General features: G+C 39.8%; 2 protein-coding genes across 5 annotated transcripts in view; both read left to right on the forward strand.

Annotated features, from left to right (window-relative positions):
• Nucleotides 1-1,732: 1,732 nt before the first annotated feature.
• Nucleotides 1,733-8,192, forward strand: TMEM70 (transmembrane protein 70). Of its 2 annotated transcripts, none has more exons than XM_068525712.1 (3): nucleotides 1,733-2,074; nucleotides 3,352-3,457; nucleotides 7,418-8,192. In XM_068525712.1, exons 1-3 carry the CDS (start codon nucleotides 1,865-1,867, stop codon nucleotides 7,873-7,875), a joined length of 774 nt encoding a protein of 257 aa, XP_068381813.1. In that variant the 5' UTR covers nucleotides 1,733-1,864; the 3' UTR covers nucleotides 7,876-8,192. The 2 variants fall into 2 exon arrangements, with proteins under 2 accessions (XP_068381813.1, XP_068381812.1); XM_068525711.1 differs by having other exon boundaries at nucleotides 1,733-2,062; nucleotides 7,418-8,191.
• Nucleotides 8,193-13,976: 5,784 nt separating this feature from the next.
• LY96 (lymphocyte antigen 96) overlaps nucleotides 13,977-24,518 on the forward strand; it is a 28,842-nt gene continuing 18,300 nt past the window's right edge. For 2 of the 3 annotated variants that reach the window (XM_068525758.1, XM_068525759.1), the window contains exon 1: nucleotides 13,977-14,166. In XM_068525758.1, coding sequence (XP_068381859.1) covers nucleotides 14,055-14,166 — 112 coding nt within the window. In that variant the 5' untranslated portion in view covers nucleotides 13,977-14,054. Of the gene's footprint in view, nucleotides 14,167-20,667; nucleotides 20,769-24,518 lie in introns of those variants that run through there. The other variant, XM_068525760.1, reaches the window with a different exon arrangement.

Below are 24,518 nucleotides of genomic sequence, written 5' to 3' on the forward strand. Positions count from 1 at the left end.
TATATATACACACAGTGAAATATTACTCATCCATAAAAAAGAACAAAATAATGCCATTTGCGGCAACATGGATGCCACTAGAGGTTATCATACTAAGTCAGAAAAAGACATATGATATCACTTATATGTGCAATCTAGAATATGGCACAAATGAACCTATCTACAAAACAGAAACAGACTCACAGAGAACAGGTGTGGTTGCCAAGGGGCAGAGGGAGGGGGAGGGATGGACTGGGAGTTTGGGGTTAGTAGATGCAAACTATTACATTTAGAATGGATAAACAACAATGTCCTACTGTATAGCACAGGGAACTATATCCAATCTCCTGGGATAAACCATAATGGAAAAGAATATGACAAAAGAACGTATATATGTGTGTAACTGAGTCACTTTGCTATAATATATAATGTGCAGAAATTAGCACAACATTGTAAATCAACTATACTTCAATGAACAAACAAAAGAAAGAAAGAAAGTGAAGTTATCCATAAAGAAATAGTATAATTTTATCCTTCTGGATACCCAGAAAAAAATAGACAGGATTTGGAGTTGCGAAGATGATACTATTTTCGACTATTAGTTTGTTCCTCTCCTATGCCAATAACATATATATTTTTTATTTTATTTTATTTATAAATTTATTTTATTTTTAGCTGCATTGGGTCTTCATTGCTTTGCGTGGGCTTTCTCTAGTTACTGTGAGCAACTACTCTTGGTTGCGGTGCACGGGGTTCTCACTGTGGTGGCTCCTCTTGTTGCAGAGCACGGGCTCTAGGCACGCGGGCTCAGTAGTTGTGGCTCGCGGTCTCTGGAGCACAGGCTCAGTCGTTGTGACGCACGGGCTTAGTTGCTCGGCGGCACGTAGGATCTTCCCGGACCAGGGCTCGAACTCGTGTCCCCTGCATTGGCAGGCAGACTCTCAACCACTGCGCCACCAGGGAAGCCCGCCAGTACCATATTGACCATATTGAGTGAAAAACATGGTTCTGAAATAGAAAACAAAAGCGTCCTTTACTAGTTGAATGCTCATCCCTCAATACCCAGCTGAACCTTTGGACATTCAGAGGCCAAATTAATCATTCTGTCTCTCGGGCCTCTGCAGCATTTTGTAAATTGGTATATTACAATTATATTTCAGCATTATATTTTAGCTAATTTTTAGGTGTTTCCCTCACTATGTAAGCATTGTGGATTTCCAATTTTATTCAGTATCTTTGTATCCTCTGCTTCCAACTTAGTCCTGGCAGTTGGCGAGGCGCTCAATATCTCTTTAACAAATAATGAACAATCGTGTAAACGGATGAGACTGATTTCCGAAGACAAATTTGACAAATATCAACATTATATGACCAAGTTCCTCTCATTTTCTACCAACCTACTGGTTGGATTAAATTACTATTCATTTTTGTTCAAACGTGCACTGTATTATTCCTCTGTGCCAACAGGTTAGAAACATTTTCCGCAGAGAAAATGGTTTTTTGGGCACAGAAAATGATGCCCACGAGAATGAAAGATTTAACCCTGCTTCCAGGCTTTGTCCTTCGCGCGTGTCTCTCCCCTCTGTCCTTCCACACGGTTATAAAGAGCGCCAGACTCCCACGAGGGGAAGCAGCGCGCAGGATGGCCATTTGCTGGTCCCGGCAGCGAGGGTCAGGTCGATCTCAGCCCACAAGGAACGCGCGAGCCTGGGCAGGTTGCCGGCGGGCCGTCCGTTCTGCGCACGCGCAGGCGGCCAGTGCGGCCCGCGGACCTGCAGGCGGTGGCGAGCGCGCGGCTCGTCTCTGCCGCGGTCCGGTGAGGAGCTGCGCCTCGGCGTGCCCGGCTGCCGCCGCAGAGCAGTCGCCGCTTCTGGTCACGCGCGGGATGCTGCTTCTGGCGTTGGGCGGCCCGTGGGCGGCCGGCCTGCGGCTCGGTGGGAAGAGGACGGCACCGTGGGCAGCCACTGCGCTCCGAGGCCCTAGGGCGGCCGTCTGGCGGGCGGCTTCCTGCAGAGGCTCCTCGGGGCGGGGCGGCGGCGGGGGCGCGGGGCTGTCGGCAGCCGCGACGCTTCTGCCGTGTCGGGTGCGAGCGCAGGTCGGCGGTCAGAGGGCTCGCGGACCCGAGTAAGGGCGGGGGTGGGAGTAGCACCGGGCCTGGGGAGCCCGGCTCTCCCATAGCTTCTCCCCGGCCTGCACGGCGGCTCTGGTGCTGAAGGAGCCCCGTGCTGCGGGGCTGGCAGGAGAGGCCGGCTTCGGCCTGGGCGACAGGCCGGTGCTCCCGGGGTTCGCAGCCCCCGCGAGTCCAGCAGTGTCCCTTGGAAAGTGCTTATTTTCTGGGCGGTTCCAGTCACTTTACAGAGATGGTTGCAAATCCAGCGGGCTTGTGAGGACTCTCATTTTTTTTTTTCTGTCGAGCGCAAGCTCGGAAGGGTTAATTTGCAGCGAGATTAGATGCACCACGTGGAGACCGAACTGAAAGAACTCGGGGAACCTGATTTTGAGTTTGTTCTGTTTTTTATTAGGTGGCTCTATTTTTAGGAATTCCTTTGCTCCTTGGAAAAATGGGATGGAGACATTAATCCTTCTCATTTGAATCTGAATAAATTGTCTCCTAATCCTGCCCTGTAAAATATTAGGATTAGCAAACATGGTTGAAATTTGGGAGGAAAGGCCAACGCTGGAATTGGAATGGCATTAAATCTCAGCATAAAGGGATTAGGCACGCCTTCTACATCTTGAAGAGCGTGTGTTGTGAAAGTCATTTGCAGAGGTTCGGGCAACTCTTTTGTTCCTGTGAAATTTGATGTAGGAGTTCAAGTAAAATATTTTCCTTGCGAGGAGCAAGGGATGGATACGAGACCCTTGGGGAAAGAGTTATTCTTTTTTTTTTTTTTTTTTTAATACTAGCTATAGTATAAATATTTTAGAAGTATTAAAAGAAGTCTGGACTTTAAACTTTCTGAATTTGCAGTATTTTACTTACATAATTAAACTTAATTTTTTAAAAAAAGCTAATGCATTTAAATCTTTGACAGTTGAGCGAGAGTGATGTGGAATAGAAGAAACTATTCCACTAACTTTTTACTTGTTTAAGGTCACACTTTAAAATGCTTCTAGCTGGGATGCAAACCTAGGTCTTCAAACTCCCAATTCAATGTCTACTTGTGAGTGGAATTAAGGAGAGCCATTCTGTTACTCAGTTTGCTTTCTTTAGCTTTGTAGATTATTGGAAGAATTCCTTAAATCACCCCATGTGATAAGTTCTCTTTTACTCATTATTATATTTTTCAAAATAAACTTAAAAAAATTTAAAAGTTGGCCTAAAATGCAATTTATCATGTACTCACATTATAATGGTCTCTGTTTCAATAGATACCTGTTTGTTGGGAAAGATGTGTTCGATGTTTACATACACAACTTGAAAAATCAGAAGATGGAAGGCTGATTTATACTGGGAATCTGGCCCGAACAGTATTTGGTGGGTAATCAGAAGTGAGGATATTTCCTTTTTAACCCCCCCTTTTACTTATAAAAAAGGTTCTTAGCATATGATACTTATTATTTTAGCACCTTGTAATTGCAAGACAGAAGGAAAAATTATAATTTTTTTCTTGTGGTCTGTTGATAAAAGATTTAGAGGTTAAGACCTTTGCATTTTTAGGAGATTTAAAAAGGTTTTTGTAGACTCTTATGACTTTCTGATCTTATGGCTGGGCACTAAAGATTCCATCCTTTGGTCACCTCTCGGGATGTTTAGCAACAAAATAAAACAGAACAAAAAGTGTATGTTTATGTAATGTTTGAATATGCAGAGGAAAAAAATATGGGCGAATACCTCTTAGTTATTTCGGGTAAGTAGACATTTACGGTATATGTTTTTAGATTTTGCAGTTAAAATGAGCAGTAATACTTTTATAATTCAAAGATATATTAACTTTACATTTTTTTAGGTCATCTTAGAATTTTCAGCAAACATATTTACTTAGTGGTTTTCCAGGTAGTAGGGAGTTATCGTGGAGAAGGAAAGGGCAGTGTATTAGATAGCTACAAGTTTAAAGCTCTTTCCTTAGGTCATAATTCAGTATTTAGTATGGAATATTTTAGTAGGGAAAGTCAGAAGAACTTAAGTTTGTGATTTGTTCAAGTTCCTGAGGTTGTATTTCATTTTAATAATCATAAAAAAAAAAGTATAACCTGAAATATCTGGAGGATTTCTTTATAGCCAAGTTGGCCACAAGATTTCTGTGCCCCATTTGCATGTGTGTTTTTGATCATGCTGGTGTTAACCAGTTGTCTAAAATTTAATCTGGAAGTCTGTAAGTTCTCAAGAGTGTGTGACATTAAAATAGAGTATGTTTAAAATACAATTTTAGCTATTTAAAACTTTTTGGGAATAAGGACTGATTATAATCAGTATTGAGTGGCGTTCTGAAGTTATTGGAATAATCAATTTCGGATGGTAGAAATTTCTTCAGAAGTCACAACATGAGTGGGCCACTGAGCCTGTTTCTCATCTCTGGATTGAGCCTAGGATACCTAGATTGATGCCCTTGAGATGTGTTCACCGTGACCCCCATGGTACCCTTCTTTCTGAATACAGACACCGTTCCTTCAAATGAAGGGAAGGCTTAATCAATTTTTTTCATGTTCCCACTTGACTCAATTCTGAAGAGAAGAGAATATAGATAGGAATTAATTTTAGTGTGGGTACGATATAATATTTGTGGAAGAGCAGAGCTACGCATGATATTCAAAGTTCTAGAACTGTAACCTGTAGAAGAATTTAATGTTTGAGTTCCTTCAATATTATATTAATAAGAAGTCACTGTATTTATCAGGGATTAATATTTTTTCTGTGTAAAACTGAGTGAGAGACATTAACATAGCGGTACCATTTAAACTACCAAATTGGGTCCTAATTTAAAGATATTTGAAGGGACTTTTAGTTGACGGTTCTTGTTAATTCAGCAGCAAATAATTACAGATGTCATAGTATTCTCATTTTAAGATGAGTAGAATTTGAACATGAAGACGTATGAAAGAAGGGCATCCCAGGCACGGAAGTAGTATGAGCAAAGGCATGAGAATATGTTTAGAAAATAGCAATTACTTCAATCCAGGCATAATAAAGTGTATGTATGTATAAGTTTCCTAGGGCTCTTACAATACATTTCCACAGGCTTGGTGGATTAAAACAACAAAAATTTATTCTCACAGTTCTGAAGGCTAGAAGTCTGAAATCAAGGTGTTGGCATTCCGTGCTGTCTGAAGGCTCTAGGAAAGAGCTTGTCCTTGTCTCTTCCAACTTCTGGTGGCTCCCAGCAATCCTTCATGTTTCCTTGGCTTGTAGCTGCATAACTCCAGTCTCTGCCACCTACTTCGCACGGCGTTCTCTGTGTCTCTGCTTGTCTTGTTCTGTCCTTTTAAGGATACTCTCATTGGACGTAGGGCCCACCGTAATCCAGTATGATCTCATCTCAACTTTTAATTGTCTGCAAAGACCCTATTTCCAAATAAGGTCACGTTCTAAAGTTCTAAATGGATGTGAATTTTGAGGGGACACTATTCAACCTACTATAGTGTGAAAGAGTAATGGGGAAAACAGGTAGTTGGAAGGGCTAAGGAGGCTTTTATATAGAAGGCAGCTTGGTCCCCATTGAATCCCATGTGTACCAATGTCATGGCATCTACCTGTGGGGGGAAGGAATTATTTTTAAATTACTGATGCAAAATAAGCCTTCAAGCAAGAGTGAGGTATGAGAGTGTCTGCTTTGTTATAGCCTCACCAACAGAGTATGATGTCATATTTTTAGTTTTTGCCAGTTTGGGGGAAAAACGGTATCTCACTGTGGTTTTAATTGAATGTTTCTTATGATTGAGGCGTAGCATCATTTCATCTGTTGAAAGGCCGTGTGCATTTTTGTTTCATTGAACTGTCTGCTTATATTTCTGGCATGTTTGTTTATTGGGTTGTTGATCTTTTCTTCTCATATACTAGAAACCTTTTGTGTATTGGGGATATTAACCCTTTGTCATATAAGCTGCAAATATTTTTCTCATTTGTCTCTTTGTTTACGGTATTTATGTCCATGTACATTTTAAAAAGGTGATCAGGTGTATCAACTTTCCCCTTGATTGCCTCTGTATTTTCGGTCATAATTAGAAAAGTTTTCCTATTCTTAGATTATAAAGGACTTCACGGGTATTTTCTTCTTATACCTTTCTTATTCTATACACTTAAATCTCTGGATTATTTGGAGTTTTCCTGGTATGTGGTATGAGGGATAGACTGAATTTTCTCTGAATCTGGTTGTCCCAGCACCACTTATTTTAGATTGTATCTTTGTTCTATACTAAATTTCCATATGCAGTTAGGTTTGTGTCTAGATTTCCCGTTTTTTCCCATTGATCTGTTTATGTACTGAGCCAGTACCACACTATTTTAATTATAGAATCTTATGTTTTAGTATCTAACCCTCCCCCCTTTTTTGCTTCCTTTGTTTTTCCAAAATAACTATAATCAACCCTTCTAGGATCTCAACTTGTCTGTTTTCCAAACAGATGGTATTTGATCATGTTAAAATTGTACCTTCAAACTAAGAAAATTTACATTTTAAGTTATTTATTTATTTGCTGTGGTAAAATAGACATAAAGTAAAAGTTACCATTTTGATCATTTTTAAGTATACAGTTCAGAAGTCACTGGTTTTTTAATCTTTCTAACGTGATAAGTAAAAATATCTCACTATTTTAACTTGAATGTTTTTCCTTGGTAAAGAAGTTGATTACCTTTCCCATATGTTTCTTAACCACTGGTGGTGTTTTTTGTTTGTTTGTTTTTTAATTTGCTGTTTTAATGCTGGGCACTTAGCCTGAAAAAGTTAGCCTCATATTTGAACATTTTATGTTAGATCTGTGGAAATGCTTGTTAATAGAGAGCTTTATTTGATTATCTGCTGACTGAATTAACTTTTATAGTATTCATAAAGAGTTTTGAGTAATAGTAAACCTTTTATTGGGAACTGAGATAGAAGCCAGTCAACCCTAAAGCGGACTTTCCAGCTGGAGAGGCAGTGCATTGTAACGGCCAACAGCCTGGACCCTAGAGTCAGATTGCCTGGGTTTAAATCCCAGCACAGCTACTTGGTAGCTATGTGACATTGAGCAAGTACCTCATATTTTCTCATCTTTTAAATGGGAGTGATGATGATGATAATCATACATCAGTCTCATAGGGCTTTTTTCTAGATTTCATGAATGAAATATGTAAAGTGCTTAAAATAGAGCCTGGAATATAATAAGCACTATATAGGTGTTTTGGTTTTGTTGTTTTGATGATGATGTTGTAGGGAGAAAGGTGGAAGAATTAATTGGATAGGTTGATTCTTTTATAAAAGTTGAAAGTGTTAATCTTCTCCCATTTTTTTTTCTTATTTAGGTGTGAAATGTTTTTCTTACTCTACAAGTCTGATCAGCCTTGCATTTCTACCGTACATTTTTGCACAAAATAATATTATATTTGGAAGTCTGCCTTTGCAAATCTTATTTTATGGCATCATAGGAAGCTTTACAGTGATCACTCCAGCACTGCTTCACTTGCTTACAAAAGGCTACGTCATTCGGTTGTACCATGAGGCCACAACAGACACTTACAAAGCCATTACTTACAACGTTGTGCTTTTGGAAACAAGTACAGTGTTCCACCAGAATGACGTGAAGATTCCAAATAGCACACATGTGTTTACCACCTTTTATGCTAAAACAAAATCACTGTTAGTTAATCCAGCACTCTTTCCAAACCCTGAAGACTATAACCATCTAATGGGTTATGACAAGCCATTCACTTTTGATGTGGAAGAAGCCAGTGAAAAGAAACAGCTTAAAGAAGAGAAATGAGTCTATCGTTTTTATGTTTGTGCTTAAATGTGATTTATGTTCCAGTGTATAATAATTGCCTTTACTTTTGATTTTTGTTAGTGACTGATTGTTAAAAACGTAATTTGAAATTGTATTACAGAACTTTTAATTTCCAGAGAATTATGTTCCTTTATAATAAAAAAAGTTATGTTTGAAAAACAAAACATACAATACTCTTATCATTTGTGTTAAAAGGGTGCTCAGAGGCAAAGAATATACAAATCAATTTTCACTGCAAAGTAAAGGAGCTGTTACAGTGGAGGATTACTGGACTGAATGTCAATATTATGACATAGTATGAGTGTGTTTCATGTTTGGTAATTGCAATCATTGTTGCTTTTGTTGTGGTCATCCATGTACAATGCTTGGTGTCAGTCTATTTATCTCTTGTAAAAATAAAATACAGTGTGTGTGTGTGAAAAAAAAAGGGTGTGAAAATACATGTATATGCTGACATATGCATGGTTACTTTTATATAATAAGTGTGATTGCCTCTCAGCTGGGGATTGGATGTCAGAAGCAAATGGGAAAGTTATTTTTCCTTTGTGTTTGGATTTTTCTAAGGATGTAGATATTACCTTTGCCCACATTGAAAACTCTTTAAAAATTCACAGATTATGGGAAACTGTTAATCTGCTTCCTTTGGCTCAGAGCACAGGTTTTTGCCTATCTTCTCTGGCATGGCTGCCCACGTTAAAGATATCCATGTCCAGTAGGGTGTGGTTAGCTCTTGGGGAAGTGGTGACCTAAGCAGTATCGTCTTCAGTGGTTCCATTTGTCCCTCCATGTGCACTCTCCTTTGTTACACCCTATCACAGTGGGAAAATTGTATGTACTACATAGATGGATAGTACCTTTTATAAAATAAAAGTCTCCATGCTAATGTTAAGTTGGTTCTTGTGAAGGATTTTCAGCCAGGAACAAAGGGCCTCAAATCATGCTATTTAGACTAGTAGATACTGATTAAGTGCCTAGAGGGTGTCAGGTACTGGGCTAGTTGCCAGAGTCACAGTTAAGAACAAAACACCCAGTCTGTAGAGAGCTGCCTAACATCTATCACCTGCCACGATGATTAATCTTTCTGGCTTGCCTGTGTATGAGGAAGGTGGGTGGAGAAGCAGCAGGGACATCACTAGTTCTTAGGGGAAAGATCATTCAAGTCTGAAGCTGCTAGAAGGTTATAGGAGACAGCTTAAGGTAGAACAGTGCTCATCTTTCTGAGACTTAGAGCCTGCCCTCTGTTGGATCAGCCAGCTTGTGGTCTTAGTAGAGGGCGGGCTCTATTCTCAGATGAACAAGCTGCCACCACCTCTGTCCTCAGTTTGGGCCTCTGCCTGTCTGCTTTTCTGTCCTCTGTCACCTAGATATGGACCTGTTGCTATCTTAGCAGTTAATGTGATTTATATCTTTCTGTAAAAAGATTATTCCATAATCAAAATACTCATTATCAAATGTTAGATAAATATTAGAAGAAAACAGTGTTGTTAACATTTCAAAGTTTTCTCTCAAGGGTCAGTTTTCTCATAACTTGTTTTTAGTACATCCTATCTCTTGCTTTAAATGTCCTGTATCCATGCAACCATTTTGTCACCTGTGGAGTGGAGTGAAAATCCTATTTTTATGAGTATCAATAATTCCTCAGGGGCTTCCCTGGTGGCGCAGTTGTTGAGAATCTGCCTGCCAATGCAGGGGACACGGGTTCGAGCCCTGGTCTGGGAAGATCCCACTTGCCGCGGAGCAACTGGGCCCGTGAGCCACAACTACCGAGCCTGCGTGTCTGGAGCCTGTGCTCCGCAACAAGAGAGGCCGCGACAGTGAGAGGCCCGCGCGCCGCGATGAAGAGTGGCCCCCGCTCGCCGCAACTAGAGAAAGCCCTCGCACAGAAACAAAGACCCGACACAGCCAAAAATAAATAAATAAATTAATTTAAAAAATAATTCCTCAGATTGTTTAGAGAAAAGAAAAAAGGCTTAAAAGACTACATGAGAAAGATGACTTCTCAAGGGCATGATTTGGAGTGAGACCAAGATGTAGAAAAGGATCAGCATGCATAGGATACCATAATGATTCATCACTGAAATAAGTCTGCAGAAACAGCTCAGGCCAAGGTAAGAGATATACGCACGTCCTTCCATGCCACTTTACTACCCTCTCCCCAGGCAGAGTAATCTTGGAAAGATTAGGAAGGTGGTGAGTCTCCCTCTACCTAAGGGAAGGATATTGAGTCAGTTTTATTTGAGTCTCAAAGGGCAGGGTGATCGCATTGGACCTCTGGGTTACATCAGATAGTATACCCTTTGACAATAAGATGTAATCCTTTTCCTCAACGTAGATTACATCGTACTGAAAGACTTCAGCTTTTGGAAGCAAAAGTAACAAAATGGTCATTAGGTATGAATGACAGCCTTAGCTTGGACACATTCGTTAAAATTGTATTCTGATTTTTTCAGAAAAAGTGACTCTATCATCCAGATTCATTGTTTCATCTAGACCACTTGCTCTCTACTTTTATTTGGAACCAAATCCCAGACATCATAAGATTTCTTTCTTAAATATTTAATTTTGTAACTCTACAAGATAAAGACTTAAAAAAATAACAATACCATCATAATACCTAAGCTGCCCTTGACCCCCAGTGTTATCAAATATCCAGTCTACTCAAATTTCCAATTGTTTCATAATTTCCACCCCCCCCCCCATTTTGTTTGGATTAAGATCTAATTAAAGTTCCCACCTTATTCACACCTATTTTCTAAGTGTCTTTTAAGACTTCTAATCTATGGGCCCTTCTAAATTTTTCACTTTGTTTTTGTTTTTTTAGGCCCTGCCACACGGCATGTGAGATCTTAGTTCCCCAACCAGGGATCAAACCTGGCCCCCGGCAGCAGAAGCACGAAATCCTGACCACTGGATTGCCAGGGAATTCCCTCTTTCACTTTGTTGCCCACCCCCACGCCACCCCCTGCCCCTTGCAAATCATCTGTTGAAGAAACTGAGTTTTTTGTCCTATATTATGTTTTCATGGTCTAGATTTTCTGATTATATCCCCAAGGTGTAGTTTACCATGTTTGTCTGTCTACTGTATTTGCTATAAATTGGGGCTTCATCAGGTTGAGGTTTGATTATTTTGGATAAGACTGATTCATAGCTGATGTTGTTTGTATTATTTTTCTATTGTTGCATAACAAATTGCCCCTAAAACTTAGAGGTTTAAAACATCAACGTTTATGATATTGCACAGTGTCTGTTGGTCAGGTATTTGGGAATGGCTTAATTGAGGGGGTGTGGCTCAGGTACTCTCATGGGGTTGCAGTCAAGATATCAGCCGGTGCTCCTGTCATTTGAAGGCTGGGCTGGGGCAGGAGGAACTGCTTCCAAGGTGGCTCACTCACATGAATGACAAATTGGTGCTGGTCTTTTGGGAGGAGGCCTTGGTTTTTTGCCACATGGATCTCTCTTTAGAGCTACTTGTTTCCCCCAGAGCAATTGATCCAGGAGAGCAAGGTAGAGGGTAAAATGTCTTTTATGATCTACCTTGGAAGTTGCACATTATCATTGTGCAATATTTTCTTAGTTACGCAGTCACCCTTATACATTGTTGAAGGGGGCTACACAAGGATTTGCATACCAAGAAGTAAGGATCATTGGGAGTCATCTTGGAGGTTGGCTACCACCATGTTCATCCATCAAGAAGTATACAATGTCTTTCTGTCTCTCTCTCTGTGACGTTAGCAACTACTAATGCTCAGTGCCCAAGTTTACTAATTCATTAGGTGTTGCAAAATGGTTATATTCTATCATTCCTTTTTCATATATTAGCTGAAATACTTCTAAAAGTGGAGAGAAGAGTATGAGAAGGCAAGGGAAACTTGCCTCTCTGTACTATTTGGTTACCAGTAGTTCCGCTTCTATAGAAAAGTCAGGATAAATGCTTGATTCTTTCCCTTTATCAGTTTTCAAAATAGAGTTGGTTTCCTAGCATCATCTGCTGATTAGACTTTAAAAAAATTATTATGAGCTTATTGATTTGAATATATTTGATATATTTCAATTCATCGCAGTTACTATCTTATTAATGATAGTAATAGTCTACAGGTAGGCTGAATGTTCATGTCTGGAAGCTGTGAATGTTACGTTAAATGGCAAAAGGGAATTTATAGGTGGATCTTGAGTTGGGGAGATTATCATGGATTATCCAAATGGTTCCAGTGTAATCACAGGGTCCTTATAACAGGGAGGCAGGGTATCAGAGGAGAGGCGAAGTGATGATGGAACCAGAGAGGACAGTGCTGAACTTTGAAGATGGAGGAATGGAAGGATTGCAGCTCTCAAACTGAAAAAGGCAAGTAAACAGTCTTCCCCTGGAGTCTCCAGAAGAACTAGGTATGCTGACTCCTTGCTTTTAGCCCATTGAAACTGATTTCAGACTTCTGACCTCCAGAACTGTAAGAGAATTCATTTGTATTGTGTGTGTGTGTGTTTTCCGCATAGCATGGCTTGTGGGATCTTAGTTCACCGACCAGGGATCGAACCTGGGCCCTCGGCAGTGAAAATTAGAGTCCTAACCACTGGACTGCCAGGGAATTCCCCATTTGTATTGTTTTTAGGGCACTAAGTTTGTGGTTATTTGTTACAGCAGCAATAGGAAACCCATCTTTGGTCAATGGGACTGTCATCAAATTGGGTGTCTAATATGATCAGATGTTTTAGGCTCATCTTGAACCTTTTCTGCCTCAGACCTGGAAACAGTAATTTCTCTAGAGTATTTGTTCCCTTTAGTGGGAAATGGTATTTCGAGACTACTAGAAGCGTTCATGGATTTGTCCTCTTTTTTTCCCCCCACTTAAAAAGTATGTTTTTAAATTGTGGAAAATACATATAACATAAAATTTACCATCTTAACCACATTTTTTTTTTTTTTGGCCGCACTGGGCAGCTTGTGGGATCTTAGTTCCCCGACCAGGGATCAAACCCATGTGCCCTGCAGTGGAAGCATGGAGTCCTAACCGCTGGACCTCCAGGGAATTCTCCATCTTAACCAATTTTAAGTGTACGGTTCAGTAGTGTTAACTGTATTCACCTTGCTGTGCAACAGATCTCTAGAACTTTTTCACCTTGCCAACCTGAAACAATACCCATTGAGCAACTCCCCATTTCCCCAGACTACGCCCCACCCCATGGATTTTTACCTTTAAAAAAATGGGAAAGTGGTACAGTTCTTTAGTAAAACCTTTTACAAATATGATTATTTTCCTCTAAACTTGTAGGTTTTTAAGGCCCCGACTCCATGCCATTTTTTGGCTACTAATCCCAGACCATGTCCTTTAAAGAATTTCAGGTAGCAAAGCATCTAAAGCGGTGGCTGTCTTTCTAGAACAAAGTGAGAGTTTTGGAATGAAATACATTCCACACACAAAATAATGACCATTTTAAGGTATTCCCTGGACCTGTAGTTTGCTAAAGTGAGTGCATTCTCAAGCCTGGTGAGACCCTCCCACCCACCATGCAGAACTACAGCTAATGTCCTGTGTCTGGGGTCTCATCCAGCCGGGCTCTACCCTTTGGCTGAACCTGTTGCCGAGCAGAAACACTTTGCATGAGCCTGTTCAGTTCAGAGCTTTAGGTTCTGCTCTCTGGCCATGAGAATTGTTGTATAAAGAACTTGTGGGAGGGAATTCCCTGGCGGTCTAGCGGTTAGGACTCCACGCTTCCAAGCCCAGCGGCATTGCCATAAATAAAGAAAGAAGGAATAGGAGGGGGTGCTTAGGGTTTAAAAAAAAAAAGAACTTGTGGGAGAGAGAATAGCAATGCAGAGGGATAAAGAGTGCTAGTCTTTTGATCTTCTAAAGAAGACCTACAGGCTGGTTTTTTTACTATTGATTGGGAAGTACTGGTTTTGTTTTTAAAGCTCTGTGCTCTCATTTGTATCATGTGTTCGCAAAGAGTACATTCTGAATCATTTTCCTTTCCTCTTGCAGGAAGTGCTCAGATATTAAACACACACACACACACATTCAAAAGAGGAAACAGTTGGATAGGAACTCAGAAATCATGTGACTGATGACTAAGTTAAATTTTTTCTACTTATTAAAAAGGAAGAGTCTGATGATTAGTTACTGATTGTCATTGCAATTTTAAAGTTTTGAAGATACTGAATCATGTTCCCATTTATGCTTTTTTCCACCCTGTTTTCTTCCACATTTACTGAACCTGGAGAGAAACTCTGGATCTGCAACTCCTCTGACACAAGTGTTTGGTACTCCTACTGTGGTAAGTACGAGGGCAAAAGCAGGTACTCATAATGTCAACTGTTCCAAGGGCAAGTTTTCACAGGAACCTTTTTCTGCTGTCGCCGGGATGCAGGAAATGATCGTATGTTCCAGCTGCCGGAGAGGCTGCTGGCAGCAAAAGTGATGTCTGGTTCCTGCCCTGGGTGGATTTTCTCCATCCGTCACCGGCCTCACAGGTCTCTGAACTGTGTTGCACTTGACCTCCAAGTGCTTCTATCCTTTCCTGTGGTCAGCTATCTCTACCTTGAACCCAGTTTCTGATTCTTCCCAGTCTGGGCAGAACTATCTGCTTCTGAGATTTTGCCTCAGGCCCAAGACTGACCGGGTCTTCTTGAGAAGGTAGAACAGTCCTAGCTGCTGCTTGGAATTGATTATAGCTCCAGGCAATGATTTTTTTTTTTCCCCAACGTTATGTTGGGTGTATAACAGGTGCTCTGTAAGTGTTTCAGGCTGTGGTTTTTGAAGGCTCTTGGACTTACCTCCCTAATTGGTTGTAAGGCTGATTCTGTCAGTTACTGTGTGACCTTGAGCAAAGTCTTAGCCTCTCTGTGCCTCAGGTTTTTTATCTGTAAAGTGAAAGTGATTTTTGAACCCATTTTACAAGGATTGTTTTGAGGTAAAATTTTTAGCACAGAGCCACATAGAAACAATAATATTGATTACTTAAAAAAAAAAAAAATCAGCCACACTCTAATTCTATTTACTGGTTGGATCACTGTTGTTTTGTTTTATCTTGTTTTGTTCTGTTTTCCCTCTTTCTCTACAAATATCTGCTGGTCTGAAAGCACAGCTTCGGGGCTTGACTACTGTTTTGGTTTGGTGCTTTGCACTGTGTTGCTCACCATAGGTTGGCTGGCCTTTTCTACCCACTAGTGATATCAGGAAGGTTTAAGGGGATGCTCCCGAAAATACTTGCTAGCTGAAATCCTCATGGGAAAAAAGGATTTATGGTCTAATCATTTGGGGGAGATTTACAAATGTACTTTGAGTTCTGAGAAGTTCTGCAATAAAGAAACCTATTTAATCCCCCAATTTTCCGTTTTATTTTGTGTTATTTTTTGAGTGTGTGTTTACAATCCTGCAAATGCACTCTGGCAAATATTAATATAAAGTTACTTCTGGGGAATTAGGGTAATTGCCAGATGTGGGAACAGGACCTAAGTGTGTGACTAGTCTCAGACTGGTGGCTTTTTTTTCTGTCTGTGATTGTGCTGAATTCCCTGAAAATTCCCCACCCCACAAGGTCAGTTTACACTGCCCTGTTCCAGGCCCTCTTCAGCGCACTCGGCCCCCTTCTCTCCTCTCCTTTGGCACTTCTACTCCATGCATTGATTATGCCACCTTCTCTGTGCTGTATTTCCTATGGCCTTTATTTATATAACACTTCATATTATTATTTAGCTTTTAATCTTCTAGTAACACTGACTCAATTTGTCTTCTGATTTGATTTTTGAGGAGGGATTTTATCTGTTTCTCTCCAATGCTGAGAAATTCTGTGGTCCTTTCCTGCTGCCCCACGGATGTAGGGACCGTGGAGAGCAAGTGGGATGTACAGCTAAGCGAGACCCTGCTTGCTGCCATGCCCCTCTCCCCTGCCCCTGCCACGTCAACCTTTCCCTGCCTTAGAGAATCCGTCCTGGCTGAGATGGAAATGCGTCATTTGTGGGAAGCGCTGATCCCTCTAGGTATTATTGTCAGGATGTTGGTGACGACAATTCAGTCCTTTCTGTGAGGATGATTCCCATTTGGCCAAGCTACTGGGCATACACGGTATACATGTTTGCTAGGGCTGCCATAAAAAACATCACAGACTGGGTGGCTTAAACAGCAGAAATTTATTTCTCACAGTTCTGGAGGCAGGAAATCCAAGATCAAGGGTCAGCAGGTTTGGTTTCCTTCTGAGGCCTCTCTCCTTGGCTTGCAGATGGCTGTCTTCTTGCCATGTCTTCAAATGGCTTTTTCTCTATATGCACTCATTCCTGGTGACTCCCTGTATGTCTAAATCTCCTCTTCTTCTAAGACACCAACGGTATTGGATTAGGGCCTACCCTAATGACCTCATTTTAACTTAATCACCTCTTAAAGGCCCTGTCTCCAAAGACAGTTACATTCTGAGGTACTGGGGATGAGAACTTCAACATATGAATTTAAGGAGAACACAGTTCAGCGCATAACATACAGAAATAGTAAGAACTGGCTGTTTTATCCTCCAGCTTTGGAAAAGGCAGAAAATGTGGCTGTCTGAGTCAGTCCACAGAGCCCTGGACACACACCGTCCCGTAACCTAGAGCTGTCAGACTCAGCTCTAACCTTTTTTTGGCTATGGATAGTCCTGAAACTCAAGGAATTAATGGATTATTTAATTAAACCAATATTCACTGAGCATCTGGCATGTGCCTGTTCTAGACACTGAGGATATTATCTAGCAGTGAACAACAAGACAGAAGTCACGGCCCTCCTGGAGTTTCGATCAGTGAAATATTCAGCATGTCAAATGGTGGTGATTGCTGTGAGAGAAAAATAAAGCAGGGGAGGGGATAGAGACTACAGAGATGGGGATGGGGGTTGCATTTTAAATTAGGACAGGCAAGGAAGGCCTTACTGAGAAGGTGATGTTTAGCAAGGACAGGAATAGCTGAGGGAGTGAGCCACGCCCATATCCAGCAGAAGGGGTGGAGGGAAGAGCAAGCACAATGGCCTTGAGGTGGGAACACGGCTGGTGATGGAGGGATAGCAAGGAGGCCAGCGTGGCTGCGATGGAATGAGTGTGGGGGCAGGTAGCAGAAGATGACATAGAAGGGAATGGGCAGAGGGTGAGGGCCATGTAGGTCAGGGAACGACTTTATCTTTTACTATGAGCAAAGCCTGGTCTGACTCCTGGGTTGATAATAATCTGTAAGGCGGCAAAGGTGGAAGCAGGCGACCTGTTGGGAAGCTGTTGCAATAATCCCGGTGAGCGAGAGAATGGTGACTCGGACCAGAGGGGGAGCAGTGGAGGCGATGAGGAGGGGTCCGGTTCTGGAAGTATTCTGTAGATGGAGCCGACAGGACTTGCTGACTGATTGGACGTATGGTTGCAGCATGGTCCTCCCAGCTAAGTGAGTGTATCTTGGCATCTGGAGGGTCCCCCCAACTCCAAGCAGGCCAGCCTCTTTACTGGCCTTTATTTATACTTCTGTTGATATATATGTGTACTATTCTCTAACCTGAAATATTCGTGTCCATCTTTCTGTTTCATGGAAACCTCTGAGGGCCATCAAAAGTCCTACCTCCCTTACAGAGCCTAGTCAAGTCAGTTGAATTTAATTCAGTTTAATAAGTCTTTAATAGGCATTAGGTTTCATTATTATGCTGAGGAATACTGAGAATGCAAAGGTTATGTTAAGATGTAGCTAGTATCTTCAAGGAACTTCTGGCTTTTGTCTTACTTATGTGTAGTAGGAGGGATAACTATACATATCACCAGGATTCATTTGTTTATTCTGCAAACTCAACATGGCCACTGGGAAGTCTAAGAGCCATTTGGAGCTAGGACTCTTATACTCCTTTCCAAATCTGTTTCTTCCTAAATCTTCTCTATCTCATCATCCACCTAATTCCTTATCCCCAAACCAAGGGTATCCTTAATTATCTCTTTCCCTTATTTTTCACATTGAATTTATCGATGATTCCGTTTTTAATATCCCCAGAATATATTCTAAAGCCAACTACTTTTTTTTTTTTTTTTTTTCTGGCCACACTGTGTGGCTTTTAGGATCTTAGTTCCCTGACTAGGGATTGAGCCCAGGCCATCACAGTGAAAGCACCAAGTCTGAACCACTGGACCGCCAGGGAATTCCCCAACTACTTTTTTTTTTTTAATTTAATTTTTATTTTATATTGGAGTATAGTTGATTTACAATGTTGTATTAGTTTCAAGTATACAGCAAAGTGATTCAGTTATACATCTACAAATATCCATTCTTTTTCAGATTCTTTTCCCGTATAGGTTATTACAGAATATTAAGTAGAGTCCCCTGTGCTACACAGTAGGTCCTGTTGATTATCTATTTTATATATAGTAGTGTATATATGTTAATCCCAAACTCCTAATTTATCCCTCCTCCCCACCTTTCCCCTTTGATAACCGTAAGTTTGTTTTCTATGTCTGTGAGTCTGTTTCTGTTTTGTAAATAAGTTCCTTTGTATCTTTTTTCTAGATTCCACATATAAATGATATCATATGGTATTTGTCTTTCTCTGTCTGACTTACTTCACTTAGTATGATAATATCTAGGTCCATCCATGTTGCCACAAATGGCATTATTTCATTCTTTTTTATGGCCGAGTAATATTCCATTGTATATTCCACATCTTCTTTATCCATTCCTCTGTCGATGGACATTTAGGTTGCTTCCATGTCTTGGCTATTGTAAATAGTTAAAGCCAACTACTTTTCACTTTCCTTTGCTCACCACTCATGTCACCTTCGTCTCTTCTCCGGCCTCTGCAACATCCTCTTAAATTGTCCTTTCTCCACTTTAATTCTTGCCTCCATACAATCAGTTCTTAGCATAGAGACCAGAGAGATCTTTTAAAAATGTAAATAAGTTATATAATGTTATTTCAATTGCTTAAAGCCCCCCAGTGGCATTTCACTACAATTAGAGTGAAATCCCAACTTTGTACCAAGGCGTCCAAGACCCCTCGAGATGGCCCTTGCCTACCTGTCTGATTCCTATGATTCCCATGATTCCCACCCTCCCTCATTATTTTCCATTTACACTGACCTATATTATTATTATGGTTATTGTTTGTATTACCAATATAACCAGCATTAAATTTACCCTTTTAATGATTTTTAAGTGTACAATTCAATGATATTAAGTACATTCACATCACTTTGCAACTATCACCATTATCCATTTTTGGAATTTTTCATCATCCCAAACAGAAACTCTGTACCCATTAAACAGTAACTCCCCATTTCTTCCTCCCCCCTAGTCCCTGGTAACCTCTACTGTCTGTCTCTGTGACTTTGTCTATTATATGTATCTCATGTAACAGTCTTTGTGTATATATGTGTGTGTGTTTGTTTTTGTTGCTTGAACATGTCAAAGTCATTGTCACCTATGAGTCTGTACTCCTGATTACAATGTCCACAGGGTTGGTTGCTTTCTGTCACTCACTTACTGGATACTGTAGTTGAGGTATCTCTACCCATTGCCACCCCCAACTCCTCCATCCCCACCGTACACTCAGTCTTTCTCTCATGGCCCTGTTTGATTTCTTTACTAGAGTGCACATTTATCAAGAGCCGGGCCCTTGCCTGTCTTGTTCATTGTTTCTCTAGTGCCTAGAGCAATATTTGGTGCTAAGCAGAAGTGAATAAACACACATTTATTATCTACAGTGTGTTATGCGCAAGAGACATGAAAAATGAATGAGACATGCTTCCTGCCCTCAAGGCTTGTGCTATTTTTATGAAGAAGACTGACATGCAAGCAAATAATTGTAGTAAACATTTTAAATGACCATCGAAGGATGATCAAGTATTGTGAATGACAGTGTGTTTGTGGCTGTCGGGCTGGGGAGGTGTGGAGGAGTCAAGGAAGACTTAACAGCATTGTTGATATTTGAGTACATTTTGAAGGCAGACAAGGAGTTTCTAGACCGATGAGGACAGGGCATTCCTGTCAGAAGGAACTGCATATTTATGTAATGGAAATTCTGTTAAAGAGGTAAAATGAAGTGCTGTGATGGTTCAACTCCAGCTAATGCTTCCTCCCTTGATCTCCAATAGTACTTAATACCAACACTCAGGGTGGCACTGGTTTCATTTCCTGTGCCAACTGCAGTTGCCTGGACTCTTGGGTTAAGAAGGATTCTGAGGCAGAGCTCAGTGGGAAAAAGTGCTATGGTGGATTCGCAATGCTGACATTTGTGGTTGCAGGGGAAACCAGAGGCTCTTGTACTGTGCTTTTGCTGAACCTCGTCACTACTTTCTGTGGTATTTAATAAACCAAATGTAGAATTTTACCATAAACATGGTGACTTTAAAGTAATAAAGCTATTTTCCGTTAGCTCCCAAACCTTTGCAAATAAATTAAAAATCACATGCTATGTACTGTTATGTGATCTTTTGATTCTTATATCTGATTTTTTTAATGTATGGTGGTCTTGTCTTCCTAGAAAAATCTTAGGCTTCCTGACATAAAGATTAAGGTTACACTTCTATTCTCCACCCTCATCCCACCCTACCCCACTCTGCCTTGCTCTGGTGCTGGCTTAACACTGAGCACCCATAGGGGTATTCTGAATATTTGTCTGATTGCATTGACTTGTCGATGGTTTCTTCATAATCAGACCAACTTCAGACATGTGGGAACCTTAACTGAAGATAGAGAATTGCCCTTATGACATACAACATGGCCCTGGTGATTCACTGCTTTTAACTTGTTCCCGGCTTTGCTCCAGAGTCTTGGTTGGCTTGCTCTGAGGGTCTTCTACAAGCTTATCACTGAGAAAGAAGAGACACATTGCACTGTGCTCGGTAATGCATATGAAAGTGCCCACGTTTCAATACCATGTCAACCTTTCACGGTAAGAAAGTTAATAAGTATATTAATTATGCAAACCTTCAAAAATATAGGTGAAAAAAAAAGAAAAGAAGGCGCCATAAGCCTATCACAGTTAAGAATTAACCACTATGAGCATTCTGATATTTTGGTAAATGTTCTTTTAGATATATAATGATATATGTTGAAAACAGTAAAAGTAGAACCATATTGTATATACTGTTGGGTAACCAGCATTTTTTAAACTTGATAGTATACCATAAACGTCTATAACATTAAATATCCTAAAAATTCATGTTAATGACTGTATATTAATTCAGTAAATAGATGCACAATATTTATTTATTCAGTCACCTCTGAGCATTTTTTTACTTGAGATATAATGGATATATAACATTATATTAGTTTCAGGTATACAACATGATGCGGTATTTGTATATATTGTGAAGTGATCACCGCGATAAAGCTAGTTAGCCTCCATCACCGCACATAGTTACAATTTTTTTCTTCTTTTGGTGAAAACTTTTAAGATGTACTTTCTTAGCAACTTTCAAACATGTAAAACAGTATTATTAACCACAGTCACCATGCTGTACATTACTTCCCCATGACTTATTTATCTTGTAACTGGAAGTTTGTACCTTTTGACCCACTTCACTCATTTCTCCGATCTTCCACCCCCTACCTCTAGCAGCCTCTGTGTCTGTGAGTTTATTTTTTGTCCTTTGAGTGTGTTCGTTTTTTCGATTCCACATATAAGTGAAGTCATACAGTATCTGTCTTTTTTTTTTTTTTTTTTTTTGGCTGCCCCACACGGCTGATAGGATTTTAGTTCCCCAGCCCGGGCCCTCGGCAGTGAGAGCTCGGAGTTCTAACCACTGGACCACCAGGGAATTCTTTGTCTTTCTTTGTCTGACTAATTTCACTTAGCACAGTGCCCTCAGGTTTCATCCATGTTATTGCAAATTGGGCAGGTTTTCCTTTGGTCATAATCCACACAGGAATAAACATCTTTGCATCAAATGTTTGTGAACGTCCATGATTCGATAAAATGACTGTTAATATAGCTCATTCTGTGAGACTTTTATTGCAGGCAAACTCAATTCATTGAATGAGAGCTGTTAACATTAATTTTAAGGGTTGCATTCAGGGGCAAATTAAATAAAACTGGTTTAGTCTCTTTCCCCTCCTTCTCAGGGCTTTTATAAGCTCTTCTACATCCTTCTTGAAACTTCTTATTTAGGAAGATTTGTTTATTAACTCATTCATTCATGTATTCAGTCACTTACCATTTACTAGAATTCTAAGTACTTGATGTGTATTTTCTATTTTTAACCAATGCAACATACAGAAAGGTGAGGAGAGTATAGAAAAGAAGAACAATGTAGAAAAGAACAGGTTAAAAAGTATGAAAATGGAACAAGTAATTTTATGGAAATATGTTTTGGGGAGTTCACCCCCTTCCCCACAGTTTAAAGTAATTCACTACCTTCAACCTCCACCTTAACAATGTAAGGGCATTAAAATACTAATCTGTTTACATTATAGGGAGTTTTTTTGGTATTCGTACAGTATTTTAAATTTTATCTTACTGTGGTAAGAACATTTTACATGGGATCTACCCTCTTAAATGTTTGAGTGTACAGTACATCATTGTTGACCGTAGGCATGAAATTGTACAGCAGATCTCTACAGCTTTTTCACTTGCTTGACTGAAACTCTATGCCCATTGATTGGTAACTCCCCATTTCCCTCTCCCCTCAGCCACTGGCAACCACCATCCACTCTTTGATTCTATGAATTTGACTATTTTAGATACGTGGGCTCAGGCAGTATTTGTCCTTATATGACTGGCTTATTTCCTTTAGCATAATTTCCTCAAGGTTCTTCCATATTGTAGCATATTGCAAAATTTCCTTTTTTTTAAGACTAAATAGTATTCCGTTGTATGTATATACCACATTTTCTTTATGCATACAACTGTTGATGGACATTTAGGTTGTTCCCACATCTTGGCTATTGTGAATAGTGCTGCAATGAATTTAGGAATGCTAATATCTCTTCGAGATCCTGATTTCAATTGTTTTGGATAAGTACCCGGAAGTGGGATTGCTGGATCATATGGTGGTAATATTTTTAATTTTTTGAGGAATCTCTATATTGTTTTTTATAGCAGTTGTACCATTTTGCATTCCTACCAGCAGTGTGCAAGCATTCCAGTTTCTCCTCATCCTTGCCAACTCTTGTCCTTCTTTTCTTTTTTTGATAATAGCCACTCTGACTGGTGTGAGGTGATATCTCATTGTGGTTTTGATTTGCATTTTCCTGATGCTTAGTGACGTTGAGCATTTTTTCATATACCTGTTGGCCATTTGCATGTTTTATTTGGAGAAATGTCTATTCAAGTCCTTAGCTCATTTTATTTTATTTATTTATTTATTCACACACACTGTATTTTATTTTTACAAGAGATAAACTGACACCAAGCATTGTAAATGGATGACCACAACAAAAGCAACAATGATTGCAATTACCAAACACAAAACACACTCATACTATGTCATAATATTGACATTCAGTCCAGTAATCCTCCACTGTAACAGCTCCTTTACTTTGCAGTGAAAATTGATTTGTATATTTTTTGCCTCTGAGTCCTTGTGGGTTTTTTTTTTTTTATTGAAACAGAAAGTCACAGAAATTATAATCATCCTCATCAGTTCACTCAGTCCCATGTAATTAATTTTTTTTTATCTTGATCTTTTGTTAGTACTTTTATGAATTCATCAGTTTTCCATTAGAGTTCTGAAAATGCTTATTCATTCAGTTCAGCAGTATAGTCAGTTACCAGAAACCTGTACTTGTCAGAGTCTTTTCCATGGATTCCTTGAAGATGAAACCCTTTTATAGGGACATTTTTGTGAAAGCATCAGAGTACACTCAGAACTGTCTGTAAATGACAAAAGACGTAAAAATGACCACGGTTAAAGATTTGATGAAAGTTCATAATAATGCAATTGACAAGGAAATTTAGTTATTTCTGAGATATACATTTTAAAGTAATAACTAGAATTATGACTTATAACATAATACCAGAACATATAAGATTTTTAGAAATTTCATGTAATGTCTGAAACATTTATATTAACATATTTCCATACAAGTAACCCAAAGAAAGTTTAGCATTAGTTTTTTTGTTTGTTTGTTTGTTTATACTGCAGGTTCTTATTAGTCATCAATTTTATACACATCAGTGTATAAATGTCAATCCCAATCGCCCAATTCAGCACACCACCATCCCCACCCCACTGCGGTTTTCCCCCCTTGGTGTCCATACGTTTGTTCTCTACATCTGTGTCTCAACTTCTGCCCTGCAGACCGGTTCATCTGTACCATTTTTCTAGATTCCACATACATGCGTTACTATACGATATTTGTTTTTCTCTTTCTGACTTACTTCACTCTGTATGACAGTCTCTAGGTCCATCCACGTCTCAACAAATGAAAGTCCTTAGCTCATTTTAAAATCAGGTTATTAGTTTTATTACAGTTGAATTGTTGGAATTCCTTATATATTTTGGAGATTCACACCTTATCAGATATATGGTTTTCAAGTATTTTCTCCCATTCCACAGGCTGCCTTTTCACTCCGTTGATTGTTTCCTTTGCAGTACAGAAGCTTTTTAGTTTGATATAGTCCCACTTGTTTATTCATGTTTTTGCTGCCTTTGCTTTTCGTGTCATATCTATGAAATCATTGTCAAGACCAATGTCATGA

Source organism: Eschrichtius robustus, chromosome 17 (genome assembly GCF_028021215.1).
Source record: "Eschrichtius robustus isolate mEscRob2 chromosome 17, mEscRob2.pri, whole genome shotgun sequence".
Taxonomy (NCBI): domain Eukaryota; kingdom Metazoa; phylum Chordata; class Mammalia; order Artiodactyla; family Eschrichtiidae; genus Eschrichtius; species Eschrichtius robustus.

Coding starts and splice junctions, on each gene's coding strand:
- TMEM70 (XM_068525712.1), top strand. CDS start 1,865: ATGCTGCTTCTGGCGTTGGGCGGCCCGTGGGCGGCCGGCCTGCGGCTC. Junction 2,075..3,351: donor CGTGTCGGGTGCGAGCGCAG/GTCGGCGGTCAG, acceptor CTGTTTCAATAG/ATACCTGTTTGTTGGGAAAG. Junction 3,458..7,417: donor TCTGGCCCGAACAGTATTTG/GTGGGTAATCAG, acceptor TTTCTTATTTAG/GTGTGAAATGTTTTTCTTAC.